General features: G+C 37.7%; 1 protein-coding gene across 2 annotated transcripts in view; it reads left to right on the forward strand.

Moving 5' to 3' along the window:
* RNF128 (ring finger protein 128) overlaps nt 1–17,114 on the forward strand; it is a 64,353-nt gene that overhangs the window by 21,407 nt on the left and 25,832 nt on the right. For both annotated transcript variants that reach the window (XM_020877932.2, XM_020877930.2), the window contains exon 2: nt 13,065–13,312. In XM_020877932.2, coding sequence (XP_020733591.1) covers nt 13,065–13,312 — 248 coding nt within the window. The remainder of the gene's footprint in view (nt 1–13,064; nt 13,313–17,114) is intronic.

Below are 17,114 nucleotides of genomic sequence, written 5' to 3' on the forward strand. Positions count from 1 at the left end.
CTCCACCCGATCCCTCTGGGTCTTCCCAGTGCACCAGGTCCGAGCACTTGTCTCATGCATCCAACCTGGGCTGGTGATCTGTTTCACCCTAGATAATATACATGTTTCGATGCTGTTCTCTTGAAACATCCCACCCTTGCCTTCTCCCACAGAGTCCAAAAGTCTGTTCTATACATCTGTGTCTCTTTTTCTGTTTTGCATATAGGGTTATCATTGCCATCTTTCTAAATTCCATATATATGTGTTAGTATACTGTCGCAGCACTGTTTATAATAGCCAGGACATGGAAGCAACCTAGATGCCCATCAGCAGATGAATGGATAAGGAAGCTGTGGTACATATAAACCATGGAATATTACTCAGCCATTCAAAAGAATTCATTTGAATCAGTTCTAATGAGATGGATGAAACTGGAGCCCATTATACAGAGTGAAGTAAGCCAGAAAGATAAAGGCAAAGAACTCTTTAAGAGCCTTTGGCAAAGGAATTATGTGAACATTTTTCCCATTTAGAAAATTTTATCTGGTAGCCATGAGGGGACTGAATTGAAGGACTGAGACTGGCAGCTTGGAAACTAGCTAGCAGGTTGTTACAGTGATTTAGGTTGCACTAGTGGTAAAGAACCCATCTGCTCAATGCAGGAGATGTAAGAGATATAAGTTTGATTCCTGGGTCAGGAAGATTCCCTGGAGGAGGGAATGGCAACCCACTCCAGTATTCTTGCCTGGAGAATCCCATGGACAGAGGACCCTAGTGGGCTATAGTCCATGGGGTTGCAAAGAGTTGGACACAACTGAAGTAACTTAGCACAGCACAGTGATTTAAGTAAGACACAATGGTGACAATGGAGCTGTGTTAGAAAAGAAATGGGCCTGTTTCTTATGTGGCCAATTTTCTAACTTCTCTTTGTGAAGTACTTACTGATAAAAACAAAATAAGTCTTTCTGGCTTACTTCACTCTGTATAATAGGCTCCAGTTTTATCCATCTCATTAGAACTGATTCAAATATTCTTTTTAATGGCTGAGTAATATTCCATTGTGTATATGTATACCAATACAGTATACTAACACATATATATGGAATTTAGAAAGATGGTAATGATAACCCTATATGCAAGACAGAAAAAGAGACACAGATGTATAGAACAGACTTTTGGGCTCTATAGGAGAAGGCAAGGGTGGGATGATCTGAGAGAACAGCATCGAAACATGTATATTATCAAGTGTGAAACAGATCACCAGTCCAGGTTGGATGCATGAGACAAGTGCTCGGGGCTGGTGCACTGGGATGACCCAGAGGGATGGGATGGGGAGGGAGGTGGGAGGGGGGTTCAGGATGGGGAACACATGTAAATCCATGGCTGATTCATGTCAATGTATGGCAAAAACCACTACAATATTGTAAAGTAATTAGCCTCCAACTAATAAAAATAATTTGGAAGAAAACAAAAACAAAAACAAAACAAAATAAGTCTATTGGCAAAGTCTTTTTATGCAGAGTCAAGGATTGGCATTGTTCTGGCTAGAGTGACTGAACCACTGTCTTGAAATTCCTTGGCCATAACATCAGTCAAGTTATAATCAAACTCCAGCCAATACTTCTAAAAGTATGGGTCACAGACTACGTGCAGTCAACGAATCCACAGAACTTGTTAAACTGCAGTTTGCCAAGACACACCCCAGACATATTGAATTAGGGAATGGGGCCCAGGGATTTCAATGTTTTAACAAGTTTCCCAGGTAATTCTCATGGATATTAAAGTTTGAGGATCATTGATCTAGTCCCATAGTTTTCAAAATATGATCTCAGAGCTCTGCTCCCTGAGATTCTTTCAGGCACCCATGAGGTCAAAACTATTTTCATAATACTATGTAGACATTATTTGCAGAATTCACGGTGTTGACATTTACATGGATGGTTTAAAAGCAGTGGTGGGTAAAAGCTGCTGGCACCTTAGCACCAATTAAGATAGAAGCAGCAAACTATATTGTATACATTCTATGCATTTGCAGTAAAAAGGAAATGCCAGTTTCACTTAGGACTGTTCTTGATGTAACAGTAAGAATAATTAATTTTTTTGAATCTCTACACAGCTTTTTTTTTTTTTTTGCCTGTTCTGTGTGGTGACAATGGGAAGTAGTTGCAAAGCACTCATATAACTGAGGTGTGAGCCAAACTAGCTGTTATCTCCAAACAACTGCTTTTTAACTTGAAAGAACTACCAACAAACAACAGTTATTCAGCCTAGGGTATCTGGAAGACCTTTTGTCAAAAATGAACTAAGTGAATCTGTCCTTTGTATGCTAAGTCGCTTCAGTCACGTCCAACTCTTTGTGACCCTATGGACTGTAGCCTGCCAGGCTCCTCTGTCCATGGGATTCTCCAGGCAAGAATACTGGAGTGGGTTGCCACGCCCTCCTCCAGGGGATCTTCCTGACCCAGGGATCAAACCTGTGTCTCCTGCAGCTCCTGCATTGCAGGCAGATTCTTTACCGCTGAGCCACCATGGGAGCCCTTTCAAAGAAAACAAATGACAGCATTTGCTGCTAATGATAAAATTTAAGTGTTCAAACAAAAATTAGGATTTTGGAAAACTTTTACCTACCAGATGAGCTTGACGGTTTCTAAAACTTAGACATTCCAGTGAAAACTGTTGCAATATTAACAACCATGATTTTTTTTTTGTTATTGTATAATCTTTAAATGAGTCACTATTTAAAAAACCTGCATAATTCAATGAATCAGTACTCTCCAGATGACCAACACATGGTGTCACAAAACCATGCATAGATAAAGGATCCATTCAATATATTAGATCAATGGATTTTCATTTAGCTAAGTACAAGGAATTGATTGATAGGATTTCAAATTCTCCCTTGCACCTAATATTTAAGAAACTACTACTTAATTGAGTTTTGTTGTAACATAAAAGAATATGTACAATTATTTGAAAATGCTATTAAAACACTCCTCAATCTTCTGATTACATCTTTGTGTGAGTACAGATTTACCTTCATATATTTCAACCAGAAAAACAGATCATAGTTAGGTCTAATGCAGAAGGAGGTATGAAGATACAACTGTTTTCTATTGTCTGACATTAAAGAGGTTTACACAAATGACAATGCCACTCATGACATTTTTTGGAAAAAGTTATTTTTAATAAAAATGTTAATTACATTAATATATATTTATAGCTGTTATATATGAATGAATAAATATTTCTAAAATTCCTTTTAATTTCTAATATGGTTTATATGAATAGAAATAATCTACATAAACAAAAGTTCTTTGGAGAATTTAAAGGAATCCTAAATCCAGAAATTTAGAGAAATGCTGATCTAGCCCTTAGGTTCTTAACAATGTGCCAAACATTACCACTTGTGGAAATCAGAATAGGCCTGGCAGGACTAGGTTTTTTTAATAAGAATCCTAAAATTTGTTTACCTGTGAATATGGTGTCATCAAAAAATTATGCATCTGTGACCTTTTGGACAGTATTGTTTCTAATTTTCTAGTGCCTTTAATGTGCTATTTCCTGAAAGTTCCAGCTGCCTGAAATTTTTTGGTGCCATATCAAATTGTTCCCTAAAGTATTATTACCATCAAAATCTTACAGCAGTCTTACAGCAGAAGTACTTGGGGATACAGGGCAGAAGGAAAGTCAGCTTGTTGAACTACCCATGGCTGTGTGCCTCTGTTTCACTTGTTGGCTTAAAAGAATGATAATAAAAGGTGATTTTGGTCATCTTCACTGCCACCACCCCTCCCTCAAAAAGATGACTTGTAACAGTGCAAAAAGTTAAGAACCATGGCTTTAACCAACAGGCAACCTGTTTCATATTCTGCAATAGACTAGAATTTACCTAAAGGCTAGTTAGGAGTGTCCATCTGTCCTAAGTCACTTCAGTCATGTCTGACTCTTTGCAACCCTATGGACTATAGCCCACCAGGCTCCTCTGTCCATGGGATTCTGCAGGCAAGAATACTGGAGTGGGTTGCCATGCCTTCCTCCAGGGGATCTTCCTGATCCAGGGATCAAACCAGTGCCTCCCTGCATTCCTGCAAGAACTTCTGCGGTTCCTGCATTTCAGGCATTCTTTACCTCTAAGCCACCAGGGAAGCCCCATAACACATTAAAGGGATGTGCAGTACTGGTTTGTCTGGTTCCCAGTAAACCACAGACATATATTCCCAGATACTTTTAAGAAAGCACTTGTATATTTGTTTGTTGAGGTGCAATGATAAAATTTAATTTTTTAATTGAGAGCTGCTATGAAACAAGTCAATTGAAGAAACTAAATTTGGTCTGTTGGTAACTGGTAGTAACCAGAAGTGAGCAAAAAACAAGTTGTCACAAAACAGGAACTTGCATAAAGAGAGGTTAGTTTGGCTTAAAAGTTTAGATAATTTTTTGTACTCATTAAAAAAAAAATTCCACTTAGGACTGCTTGGTTTGGGGAGCTTTGGTATCCCTCTTTGAAGTACATTGACCTTCCCCAGTTGTCCAAAGAGTTTGGGCTATAGGGAAGGAAACTGAGCCTTTAAAAGCTATTTGGTGAGGACTTCCCTGGTGGTGCAGTGGTTGAGACTGTGCTTCCACTGCAGGGGTGTGGGTTCAAGCCCTGGTTAGTGAACTAAGGTCCCAAATGCCATGGTGGTGTAGGCCAAAAAAAAAAGCTACTGTGGACAAATGAATATTAAGTTCACTTGAATTAGTTCCAGATTTTCTAAAGGAGGAAATGTTTGTTAGAAAATTGTGTTGAAATTCACCATACCTAGATCTTGTTCATTCCAGATACAAGTGAATTCAGAAGCGTTGACCCCATTTTAACATCAGAATGAATGTGAGTTTAGTTTTTTAAGAGCTACTTTGGCTTTCAGTTGCCCTTATTATTTGTAAGCCACTCATTGTGAAGACTTATTTTCTAATATTAAAAGTGAAAAACTGGTTGAAAGAAATATTAGAACAGCTTTCCTCACCTCCTTGTATTTTGTGATTGAATGCCAAGATGCTGTAAGTATGTCATCATTATGCTCAGGATATTTCACATTTTATATTTTAGAGTTCATTTTACATTTTGACACGTTACTGTTAAAATGTGGGAGAGAAAGATCCTGAAGCACAGAGCTCACTACATTTGCACCAAATGCAAATGGTTTGCATTTGACAAATAATTTATTCAATGAGTTTGTCTGTGTTCACAAATAAATAAGATTAGACCCAGACCATAATATCATTGGAGATATTGGAGAAGAAAGTGATAACCCACTCCAGTATTCTTCCCTGGAGAATCCCATGGACAGAGGAGCCTGGTGGGTTACAGTCCATGGAGTCACAAAGAGTCAGACACGACTGAGGCAAATGAAGCAAGCATGATATCATTGGGCTTCCCTAGTGGTACACGGGTAAAGAATCCTGTCAAAAAAAAAAAAAAAGAATCCATTGACATGCAGGAGACGTGGGTTCAATCCCTGGGTTGGGAAGATCCCCTGGAGAAGGGAACAGCTACCCACTCCAGTGTTCTTGCCTGGGAGATCCCATGGACAGAGGAGCCTGGCAGGCTACAGTCCATGGGGTCACAAAAGAGTCAAACATGACTTAGTGACTAAACAACAACAATAATTTCACTAGTTTTTTGAAAGAAATGAATGAGATTGGTCACCAGCAGGATCCTAGTGTCAAATTTCTATATATTATGAATAATAACTATGAAGTGTTTTTTGCCAGTAGTGATGAAGATACTAATTATAATTGAATGATATTTTAATTGAATGATATTCAATAACAGTAGTAAGAGTTGCTACAGCCTATTTTATTATCTTTGTTCCCAAGATAAGCACATGCCAAAACCTTTATTCATTGTTTTTTTCCCTCAAACTTTAAACTTTTTATTTTCTATTGGGGTGTGGCCAGTTAACACTAGTAGTAAAGGATGCACCTGAAAGTATAAGAGACTTGAATTTGAGATGCTGGTTCAATCCCTGAGTTGGAAAGATTCCTTGGAGTAGGAAATGGCAACCCACTGCAGTATTCTTGCCTGGAAAATTCCATGGACAGAGGAGCTTGGCAGGCTAAAGTTCATGGAGCCGCAGAGTCAGACATGACTGAGCACACACACACATATAGCCAATTAACAATGTTATGGTAGTTTTAGGTGAACAGCGAAGGGACTCAGCCATACATATACATGTATCCACTATTCACTGTTGAACATTTGAGATTAAGAGTCTAAATTTCCTCTTATGCTAAATTATCATCTATTCCTAATCTGTCTCTTCTCCCAGAATACCCTAGATAGCAGAGTGAAAATGTGAGAAACTTGAGCCACATCATGTTATTAATGGTTTTTAAGTGGGAAGTTCAAAGATTCCCTATAGAATTGAGTAACTGCTACATTTTGTCTATCAAAGATTTTTCTTTTGGTGGGGAAGAGGTGCTATGATTTTTGGAAAAACAATGAAATTAATAAATAGCTGGTTTGAAAATTCCATAAGGGGAGCAGGAGAAAATTGTCTTATTCCTTTGCCAGAATTGATCTTAGAAGCTTAGTACAGCCCTTCAGGCAAAAGCTGCAACCCAGTGGTGTGATTCCCACTTCAAAGTTATTTTTGTCACATTATACTTCTTCCCTCCCTCAAACTCTAGTCCATTTCTGGTTTCCAATTTTTAAATAAAGAGTTCTAAGTTCAGAAATATCAAAACAAGTACAGTTTGTTATATTACAAATTACTGGACATTGAAAGAAAATAGTCTTTTTTATGTAGGAAGCAATTCTACTAACCCAGTATCAGTTCAGAATGCGGTTTGGAAATTATTGTTTTCTATTACTGACCATGAAAATGGATATGTACAATTCATTTTTCAGGCTTAGTTCATATTCCTAATGATGAAAGGCTAATATACAGGAGACATCTGCAAATGCCTAGAGGGCAGGGACTGTATTTTATTCCTTTCTGTGGCCCCAAGGCCTAGCATAGTGTCTGTCGTGTGTGTAAATACTTCCAAAATATTTAATGAGTTTCAAGGTATTATCTTCTGTATGAGTGATCCACAAGAAGATTAATTGAACCATAGCCTTGATCTTTTTAACACTATGTTGTAATTAGCTGGGCTGTGCAACCCATATTTGGCTTCCTAGGCTTGGTCCTTTCCAAAGGAGATAGTTGTTACAGCAAAGTTGTTGGATAGAAAAGTGGAACACTTGACAACTTGTTTAAGAATATGTATTAGTGCACTAACATTGGTTTTAAAGATCAACTGTAAGAATGGTTTAAGGAAATAACAATAATGTAAATGATTGTGGTAAAAATATTTGCATGTAATATGTTATTGTACTACCATGAGAGAATAAACTGATATGCAAAATTCTACAGCATAAGGAACATAGATTCAATGATATAGGTTAGTAATAAATGACTAACTTTTTATACAGAATATGCTGTGTGAGACTTTAAAAAATCACTTACAAAGTTATTAATTTTAATTTGAGAGGTTTGGAATCAGCTGAAGCATAATAACAGCCTCCTGAATTTCCAATATTTTAAAGACAAGAAGAAAGCTTAAGGGAGAAAAAGACTTGGCCTGCCTGCTGTGGTAAGACACACACAGACTCACTCACTCGCCCCAGTCAGAAAAAGATATTTTTTTCTTTTCCACAAAAAGAAGTCTGACTGTTCTTCTTTGAAGTTTTGGGGTACATATTCTTTGGGTTTTAACAGAGTAGCAAGTAGAAAAACAAATTTAACTTGGGGCTGTACATGAACTTTGACTTTTTAAAGTAAGTATGAAAAAGTGAAAAGAATAAGCAAAGTATTAATAATTTTGCTATAATTGTATACTATATGTATTTAAGGTTTTTTTTTTTCTGATGGAGGTCACTTTATTTTTTTTTTTTTGAGGCTAATTACTTTACATCATTGCAGTAGTTTTTGTCATACATTGAAATGAATTAGCCATGGATTTACATGTATTCCCCATCCCGGTCCCCCCTCCCACCTCCCTCTTAAGTTTTGATTCTATAATGTCCAGTGGTGCACTGGAGTTTTCTGACTCAGCCAATTGCACCCATATTTTCCTAACTCCACATTTTTATGGCCATTGTTGTCATTTGTTGTTTAGTCAATAAGTCATGTCTGATTCTTTTGTGACCCCATGGACCATAGCCCATCAGGTTCCTCTGTCCATGGGATTTCCCAGGCAAGAATACTGGAGTAGTTTGCCATTTCCTTCTCTAGGGGATCTTCTCGACCCAGGGATTGAATCCATGTCTTCTGCTTAGCCAGCAGATTCCTTACCACAGGAGCCACCAGGGAAGCCACTTATATGGCCAAGGGAGTAGTATTTATGACATGGAAATTGGCACACACTACAAATCAAGGCTTCTTCCATCTCCCTCAAGAGCCAGTCGTTAAATCTTCCCACTCCCTCCTCCAATGTACCTATTTACTTTTCATTTTTTACTGTCAAATAATAGCTTTAGGTTTCACTGAAGATAGAGAACTGATGTAGAATGATGGTGAAGAGCAGAGGCACTGAAGCCAAACTACCTGGTTTCAGATACCAATTCTGCATGTATTAGCTTGTGTTATCCTAGGCAAGTTAGTCAGTCTTATCTCTAATAGGAAAATGGCAATGCCTATCTTGTAGGGTTGATATAAGGATTAAATATGTTAATACAGGTAAAACACTTAGAATAAGTTCTAGTTTATAGATCTTATCTGGCAACTTTAATTATCCAGAAAGTAGCCAGGATTCAGGAAGTAAAAATATCACTGAACAACCAATCTAAATATCAAAGGGTACTTGCCCCGAACCTCTCAAGTTCTCTCTGGAAGCCTGTTTTACTCTTTGCTTTGATCCAAGCTTGATTGACTTTTCAGAGCTGACAGTAGATTAGAGGTATAAAATTAGAAAGAGTGAAAAGAAGCAACAAGTGACAAGCTCTCTCCCCCAAAGAAAACTACCCAAAGTGAGAGCTCATAAATGAGTCAGACTGGATGATCTCTAAGGTTGATTCTAGCTCCCCAAATCTGTGACTTTGCTGGAAAATCATAACAGTTTTGGGACAAATAACCTAGTTACTATATTAAATAATGGTTTACAAAGATGATCCACTATCAATAGTAAATCATAATCAGTATATCCTAGTTAGGAAAGTAGGGCAGTATGGATGGCTTTTTTAAATGTCCATTCAAAATTGTTGAAATTAAATATGTGCATTAAACTTTTTTATTAAACTTGGGAATTTTGCTTATATGGAGTACCTAATTCCCTGACAATACTAGATAAAGAAGAGTGTTGCTATAGTTAACTAAAAGACAGAGGGAGTATGGCATGCCAATTGAAATGCAAAAGAAAATAAACTACTAGCTAGAAGTTAAAACCCAAGTGACAGGGGAACAAAGAGGAAATACTTACATTCTCACTTGGAACTTGGGGGGAAAAATAGCATAGAAGGCAACATTTGAACTGGGAGTTAAGTAATACATAGGCAGAAAAGGGATGAGGAGTGTCAGCAGATGTAGGAATTTTAGGCTGAAAGAACAGAATGAAAAAAAGGAAAGTTATGAAAAGTGAAAGATACTAGCCAATCCTGTGTGACTGGATGGATCCAAGTGTTCATGAGATATGGTTGTAGTGGAGATACATCAAACTGGAAAAATTGGTTTGGGACCAGATCATATAAGGCTTTAAGTACTAGGCCAAGAAGTCAGAAATTTAATGAGTAATAAGGAGCCAGTAAAGATTTTGAGCAGGGAAGAGTCATGATCCAACTACATAATGGCAAAAGTCAACCAGGATGGTAAACACTGATGAAACTTTAAGGGAAGGGGGAAATTTGGAGTTAAGAGCGACCAGTTAGGTTACTGAAGTAGTTCAGTCAAAGAAATTATGAGGGCCTATTATATAGGCAACAGGAACGGAATGGAGGTTCTGAAAATGAGAGATGCTAAGGAAGTTTTATCTATTGCATGCGTGCATGCTCAGTCGCTAAGTCGTGTCTGACTCTTTGGGACCCTGTGGACTGTAGCCTGCCAGGCTCCTCTGTCCATGGGATTTCCCAGGCAAGAATACTGGAGTGAGTTGCTATTTCCTTCTCCAGGGGATCTTCCTGACCCAGGGGTCGAACCTGTGTCTCCTGCCTCATCTCCTGCATTGCAGGCAAATTCTTTACCGCTGAGTCACCCAAGAAGCCCATATTCTATTGGGCTGGCCAAAATGTTAATTTGGTTTTTGCCATATGATGTTACAGAAAAACCCAGGCAAACTCTTTAGCCAACCCAATACATGAGACTGACTAGGTTAGCAGGGGGTATTCAAATGTGATTCTGATGTCACTAAACCTGGTGACCAGTGGGTTGTGATGCCATTAACTGTAACCAGGAACAGTGGAGGGGAAGCAGTTTTTAAATAGTCGCAAGGGTGTAAAGACTAGGAGATGTATAATAATGCTTAGAAATAGGACTTTTATATGATTAGAAAGCTAATTCAATAGATAGTTGTATTACATATAGCATACATGAATATGAATTGGGGTGATTGAAGTACAGCATTGTTCCTTATGTGTAGACAGTGTACATTTCTTGACTCTCCTCGTTTTTTAATCTCCATTTGACCACGAAGGCCAGTCATCCTTCCTGAGCATCCACCCCTGCCACCCACCTCATATCTTCTAAAAGAATGAAAATGTACTTCTATTAGTAAAAAACATTTATATACGCATCTGTGATTTAAAAAGAAGTCTTTAGAAGTATCATATATTCCTAAACCTCATTTTTAGAATGATCTATACAAATATTATACATTTTACAGTATCAGAGGTGAATGCTATAGTTAATCAAAACTTTATAACCATAAGCTTTCCTGACAGATAGCTTGTAGAGAAAAGCCAAATAATTACAAAATAGAATTGAAATAATTTCCCACATTGCAGGCAGACGCTTTAACCCCTGAGCCCTGACTCAGAGTAACCTCTGCCCAGGTTTGATCCCTGGGTTGGGAAGATCCCCTGGAGAAGGAAATGGCAACCTACTCCAGTATTCTTGCCTGGGAAATCCCATGGATGGAGGAGCCTGGTGGGCTACAGTCCATGGGGTCGCAAAGAGTCGGACATGACTGAGCGACTTCACTTTCACTTTCTGTGCTTTTAGTGCCAAGGCTAGAAACTTAAAGCTCCCAAATAAAGAGAAAAATCAGCCTCTCTCTTGCAAAATAGCCAGTTATTTAGGACCATTTGCATTATATACTGATAGAGGAAAGAGTTACAACAGAAGACATTTTAGCCTCCTTCACTTTCTACTGCTTTTGAAATTTTACTCATGTTAAATGAGGAGAAAGTGAGTCTTCAGTGTTACCAAACTGAGTAATGGCAAATGAGTCAGCAGTAATATAAAAGGGTTTAACTGAATGGCTATCCTGTGATAAAATAATGTCTTTTGGAACTTCAAGAATCTCTAATACCCTGTGAATATATTTTATGAGTTAGTGACTTCAAGTGAGGGGAGAATCTTGATCTTTTGTAGACTTTGGCCATTGGGGACTATAAATTTAGGAGATTACTTAGGTAATAATTCTGCTATAGACATTGCCATTTGAGGTTTGTACTCTTGATTTGATCATTGAAAGTGTGAGTAGCAAAGAACTCTACCCTTTTCCTAAACATTACTGATCTCAGGTCATTTAAACTAGAAGGAATATAAACCATGATAAGCATTGGACTGGTAAGAGTAACATTCTCACACCATTGGAAAAGATTGGGAAAGATAATGTCTGTCCTTTATTTTTATCACAACATTTATAAAGTTGGTAAAGCGGGAGATGTTACAGAGATTTAGCCTTTAGATTAAGACTTCTAGACCATTAGACTAAGAGCAAAGTTTAGTCTCATTTCAGACTTGACTTTAGTTGGAGTTGAATGGAAACACATTCCTATCAATTGTACATGTTACATTCATTGCTAACCTGATTCAGTTCAGTTCAGTCACTCAGTCGTGTCCGACTCTGTGACCCCATGAATCGCAGCACGCCAGGCCTCCCTGTCCATCACCAACTCCCGGAGTTTACTCAAACTCATGTCCATCGAGTCGGTGATGCCATCCAGCCATCTCATCCTCTGTTGTCCCCTTCTCCTCCTGCCCCCAATCCCTCCCAGCATCAGGGTCTTTTCAATGAGTCATTCTTCCCATGAGGTGGCCAAAGTCCATGCAAAACCTTAGGGCACCTTGGACAAATTTTATATTGCTTTTGAGGATATAGAAAAATGGCACACGGACATATATATATATACACACACACATATATAGTGTGTATATATATATATATATATTTATATATATATAGGTTGTCCATTTGGGCTGTAATCATTATCAAAAATTACTAATCCTGATATATATATCCTTATACATTTTATTTTTCTTTACTTTTTTTGACTATGTTGCATGTGGGATGTGGAATCTTAGTTTCCCAACCAGGAATCAAACCCATGCCCCCAGAAGTGGACGTGTGGACTCTTAACCACCAGACCTCAAGGGAAGTCCCTTCCTTATACATTTTAGTAGCAGGTTCATGAGATAGTCTATCACTTTATAAATTCAGAAATACATAGTTAAATTTTTCGTTTTTCCCAAATCTCAGATTCTCTAGGAGAATTCCCTACTATCCAGGTGACTACTTTAAGAAAACCTTCCCAAATAATAAAAATAAATGGGAAAAAAAAAAGAAAACCTTCATGTAAGAGGCAAATTGGGCCCCAAGCCCAATACTTTTGAATTATAGGTAGCAAACCTGAGAATGGGGGAGGTATTTATTATGTATTAATATCATGGCTTGCTTACCAAACTATGAGTTCTTAAGGTCAGTAACCAAGTCTCAGTATGCTTATATTCCCTGTAACTTACATATACATATGTGCCCAATAAATGTTAATTGAATGAAGAAGTGTCCTTCCTTTGTCTCATTGAGTGTCCTTTAAAATCATTTTAGCAATTGGATTTTTATACTAGGAAAAATTTTATACTTTAACTTTACCAAACTAAAACTGAATTCCTTTTCTTTTACAGGTGCAGGAGACATTGTTGCAATCATGATTGGCAATCTGAAAGGCACCAAAATTCTACAATCTATTCAAAGAGGCATACAAGTTACAATGGTCATTGAAGTAGGGAAAAAACATGGTCCTTGGGTGAATCACTATTCAATTTTTTTTGTTTCTGTGTCCTTTTTCATTATTACGGCGGCAACTGTGGGCTATTTTATCTTTTATTCTGCTCGAAGATTACGGAATGCAAGAGCTCAAAGCAGAAAGCAGGTTTGTAATGATCCTTTCTTCCAATTTAAAAATATTTTACTGTTTTAATTGTAGATTCAGTGTCATGCATTTTAATATGCTTCCCTTGCTGGACAATGATCCATGCGTGCATTTTGTGGCAACTGGTAGTTTTTAAAAGTACGTCCGCTTCTGTACTCTCAGATCTCTTATTTTCTGAAACTGGTCTAAGGCCTTAATCCAGCTGGGTTAAATCTTCTAATACTTTATTGGAGAGCACAGCAAGCATTTACGTATATATGGGTATAAATACATATGTTCTTTTGCACATTTTTCTAAATGACAAAAGCATTTCATATGCAATATAGAAAATTTAGAAACTAGAAAGTACAAGATGGTGGTTTAGTCACTAAGTCGTGTCCAACTCTTACGACCCCATGGATTGCAGCCTGCCAGGCTCCTCTATCCATGGAATTCTCCAGGCAAGAATACTGGAGTGGGTTGCCATTTCCTTCTCCTATGTGTGTATGCATGTGTTCATTTGCATTTGGGGGCAGGGCTGGGAAGAGAGACTAGGCTGAATATTATGAGTAGGCAAATTTAAAGATCTAATTGTGCATAATATAGTACTCAATTCTAAACAAAGTGACAGAGTCATAATTTCTCCCATATATTAACAACTGGTGTATAAACAAGTACAGAGTGTAGAAATAATAGAGCAAAAATACTGAAGTATCTTTGAACAGGGAAGTACCTGTTTGTCTAATGTTGATCCTACTACCTTTAAACTGCCCCTCATCCCTCTGATATCCTCACTTCTCTTCCTTACTCAACTTAACTTCCATAGCCATTCCCATGCATGTATCTTCAGTTTCTTTGGTCCTTGTCTCTCTTTGTTATACTTGCTGTCAAAACCCAATCCTGATTACATCCTACTTCCCACGTATTCTGTGCCTGTTCTTTGCTTAGCTGAAGTAGCGGAAAAACATTAGCATCTCTACAACTGGCTAATCTCACTTTAAATTTGTGACCACAAACTCAGAGTGAGTTTGCTTAATGCTGCCCAACAATCATACCATCTTTTCTTAGCCATTTCCTCTCCTTTCATAGGTACACATTCCTTTCTCTTCAGATCTCTAGTCCTTACCTCCAGTTTTTACTCTCAACTTGTATTTTGGGTCTTATTCCACTAAGAAAATTGAAGTAATCAAGAGTACTTCCACAAGCTTCTACCATATTTCTACATCTGTGTCTATACCCGCTGTCCTCTGCTTTGTCTTCTGTTACTGTAGACACGGTTACATACTAGTAATTGCTTCCATTTTCAAAAGAACTTCTTTTGACCCCAGGCCAGAAAACTTGGAGTTAATTCTTTATTCTTCTCTTTCTCTCACTTCCTGTATAACCTCTGTCAGTAAGTCCTTTGTTTCTACCTTCATTGTGTATCCAGGATCTGATTACTTCTTAGCATTTCCTTTGCTTCCACTCTGATCCACACCACAATCATTTCTTTTTTTTTTAATTTTAATTAATTAATTAATTTATTTTTTTACAATATTGTAGTGGTTTTTGCCATACATTGACATGAATCAGCCAGAGGGATGGGGAATACATGTAAATCCATGGCTGATTCATGTCACAATCATTCCTTAACCTCCTGTCTCTCTCAGGAATTCTAAACACAACAGCAAAGCTGTGTGCCACGTCTCCAGAATGTTCGCTAGGGATTTAAGGCTTTCAGCTGATCACATAGTGGGGGACAAGATTATATATGTACTTAAAAGTTTCTCCAAAGACAGATTCTGACCATTTCATGCACTTTTTCTTCAATAAGCAAAGATGAACCCAATTTATTTGAGAGTGGGGGAGCAGTGAGGATTTCTAGATGGCAAGAAAATAAGCTTAGGAATAGATGAAAAATTAATATCTTATTATAAAACCTTTGTAAAGATTTAGACACCACCATATGGTAAGGAGTGATGATTATCTTAATGTTTAAAGTTAATTGACTTCTGTACTTCTCTTTAAAGAAGCAGCTTATCACATTGGTGGCAGGTTCAGCCTGTTACTAGTTGTGGTCAAAAGGATATTTAAAATTCCTGTGCCAGATGATTCAGTAGTCTCACATTGTGTTAATATTTGACATTTGTATATTGTGCTGGTTTTTATCTCTGAGATTGGAAAGAAATTGGTATCCAGTATAATGAACTATTCAAAGGTTATAGTTACAATGAGAAGAGTGTTTGGTTTCTGGATGTTCATGGTGAGGTATATATTTCTGTTCTCCAAGTGCTATATGAAGTCTATTAACTTGGCATTAAACCCCATAAGCAAATAATATAGTTCATAAAGAACTACCTGGTGTTGCACAAGCTACATTGATATTTAACTCTGATCTCATTACTTGTTTAAGTAACTTTCATAGTTTTATTTCTTAAAAAAGTTAACTTCTGTACAAATAGTTAAGAAGAGCATTAAAACTTCTCACCTTTTAGAGAAGGCTTTGAGAGGGCATCTTTCACTATTTAATGGGCTATATCTGTTTATTCTTTGGTGACTAAAAGATTAAATATATGAGACTGATAATCCCTTTTGCTTATATATACTTGAGAGTGCTGAAATGTCATTTATATGTTATTTAATTTTCATAACTTCTTATTCATTTTTAAAATGTAGCGCTTGATGCATATGATAGTTATAACTATCACTAAATATTTGACTGCATTATCTCCACTTCACTGGTCGAAATGGTGCTGAAACTGAGCTATAAAAATTTACCTTCATTAGAACATTAGGAATTGATTAAATTATTTGTGTATGTCTTCCCTCTGAACCATTTTGACACATAGCAGATAATGTCAGGCAAACTGATAAATGTATGGCCATAAATTTGATGACCAAAATGCCAAAGTGTAATGGACAGCATGTACTGGTTGCATGCCTGACAAGCCATAGTATGCTGTGTAAGAACACACATTATCCATGGTTTTGTGGATGGAAAGCTTTTAAACAAGATGAAAAGTAGCAATGGGTTGTGAATGAAAATAACATATTAGGCATTATATGGTGGATTCAGGGAGAAGGCAATGGCAACCCACTCCAGTACTCTTGCCTGGAAAATCCCATGGATGGAGGAGCCTGGTAGGCTGCAGTCCATGGGGTCACTAAGAGTCAGACATGACTGAGTGACTTCACTTTCACTTTTCACTTTCATGCATTGGAGAAGGAAATGGCAACCCACTGCAGTGCTCTTGCCTAGAGAATCCCAGGGACAGAGGAGCCTGATGGGCTGCCGTCTATGGGATCGCACAGAGTCGGACACGACTGAAGTGACTTAGCAGCAGCAGCAGCAGGTGGATTCATGTTTTCACTGGGGACCACCCTAACCTAAGACAAGAAAGATTGTGGAAAACCTTATGGCATGCTCAGACTAAACTGAATTTGGGAGTGACCACTATAACTATACACATGACTGACGTGGGACACCTGCATTTTGGGTATACAGTGCATGTACCTTAACCTTATTCAAGCAATCAATACTCAAAGGAAACAAGATACATGTTGGGTTAAACATCAGCCAGTGAAACCAAAGAGGGCTCTAGGTGAAATAGAAGCTGGCCTTGGTCTAATGGAACAAGCTGAATTCACTTTTAGTGAAAAGTGTCTTTCAGAAGAAAAGAAATTACTCTTACATAGACAGATTGGTGGGAATCATCTTCCAAGAGCAAAGAAAAGAATGGGAATCTACTTGGAAAGATGGTAAAGACTTGGTAATATGGTCACACAGAGCCAATAATAATGCTAGAGAATGCTAGCATTCAGCGCTTGGGAAAGAGCATATACT

The sequence above is a fragment of the Odocoileus virginianus genome, unplaced genomic scaffold (genome assembly GCF_023699985.2).
Source record: "Odocoileus virginianus isolate 20LAN1187 ecotype Illinois unplaced genomic scaffold, Ovbor_1.2 Unplaced_Scaffold_1, whole genome shotgun sequence".
Classification (NCBI taxonomy): Eukaryota; Metazoa; Chordata; class Mammalia; order Artiodactyla; family Cervidae; genus Odocoileus; species Odocoileus virginianus.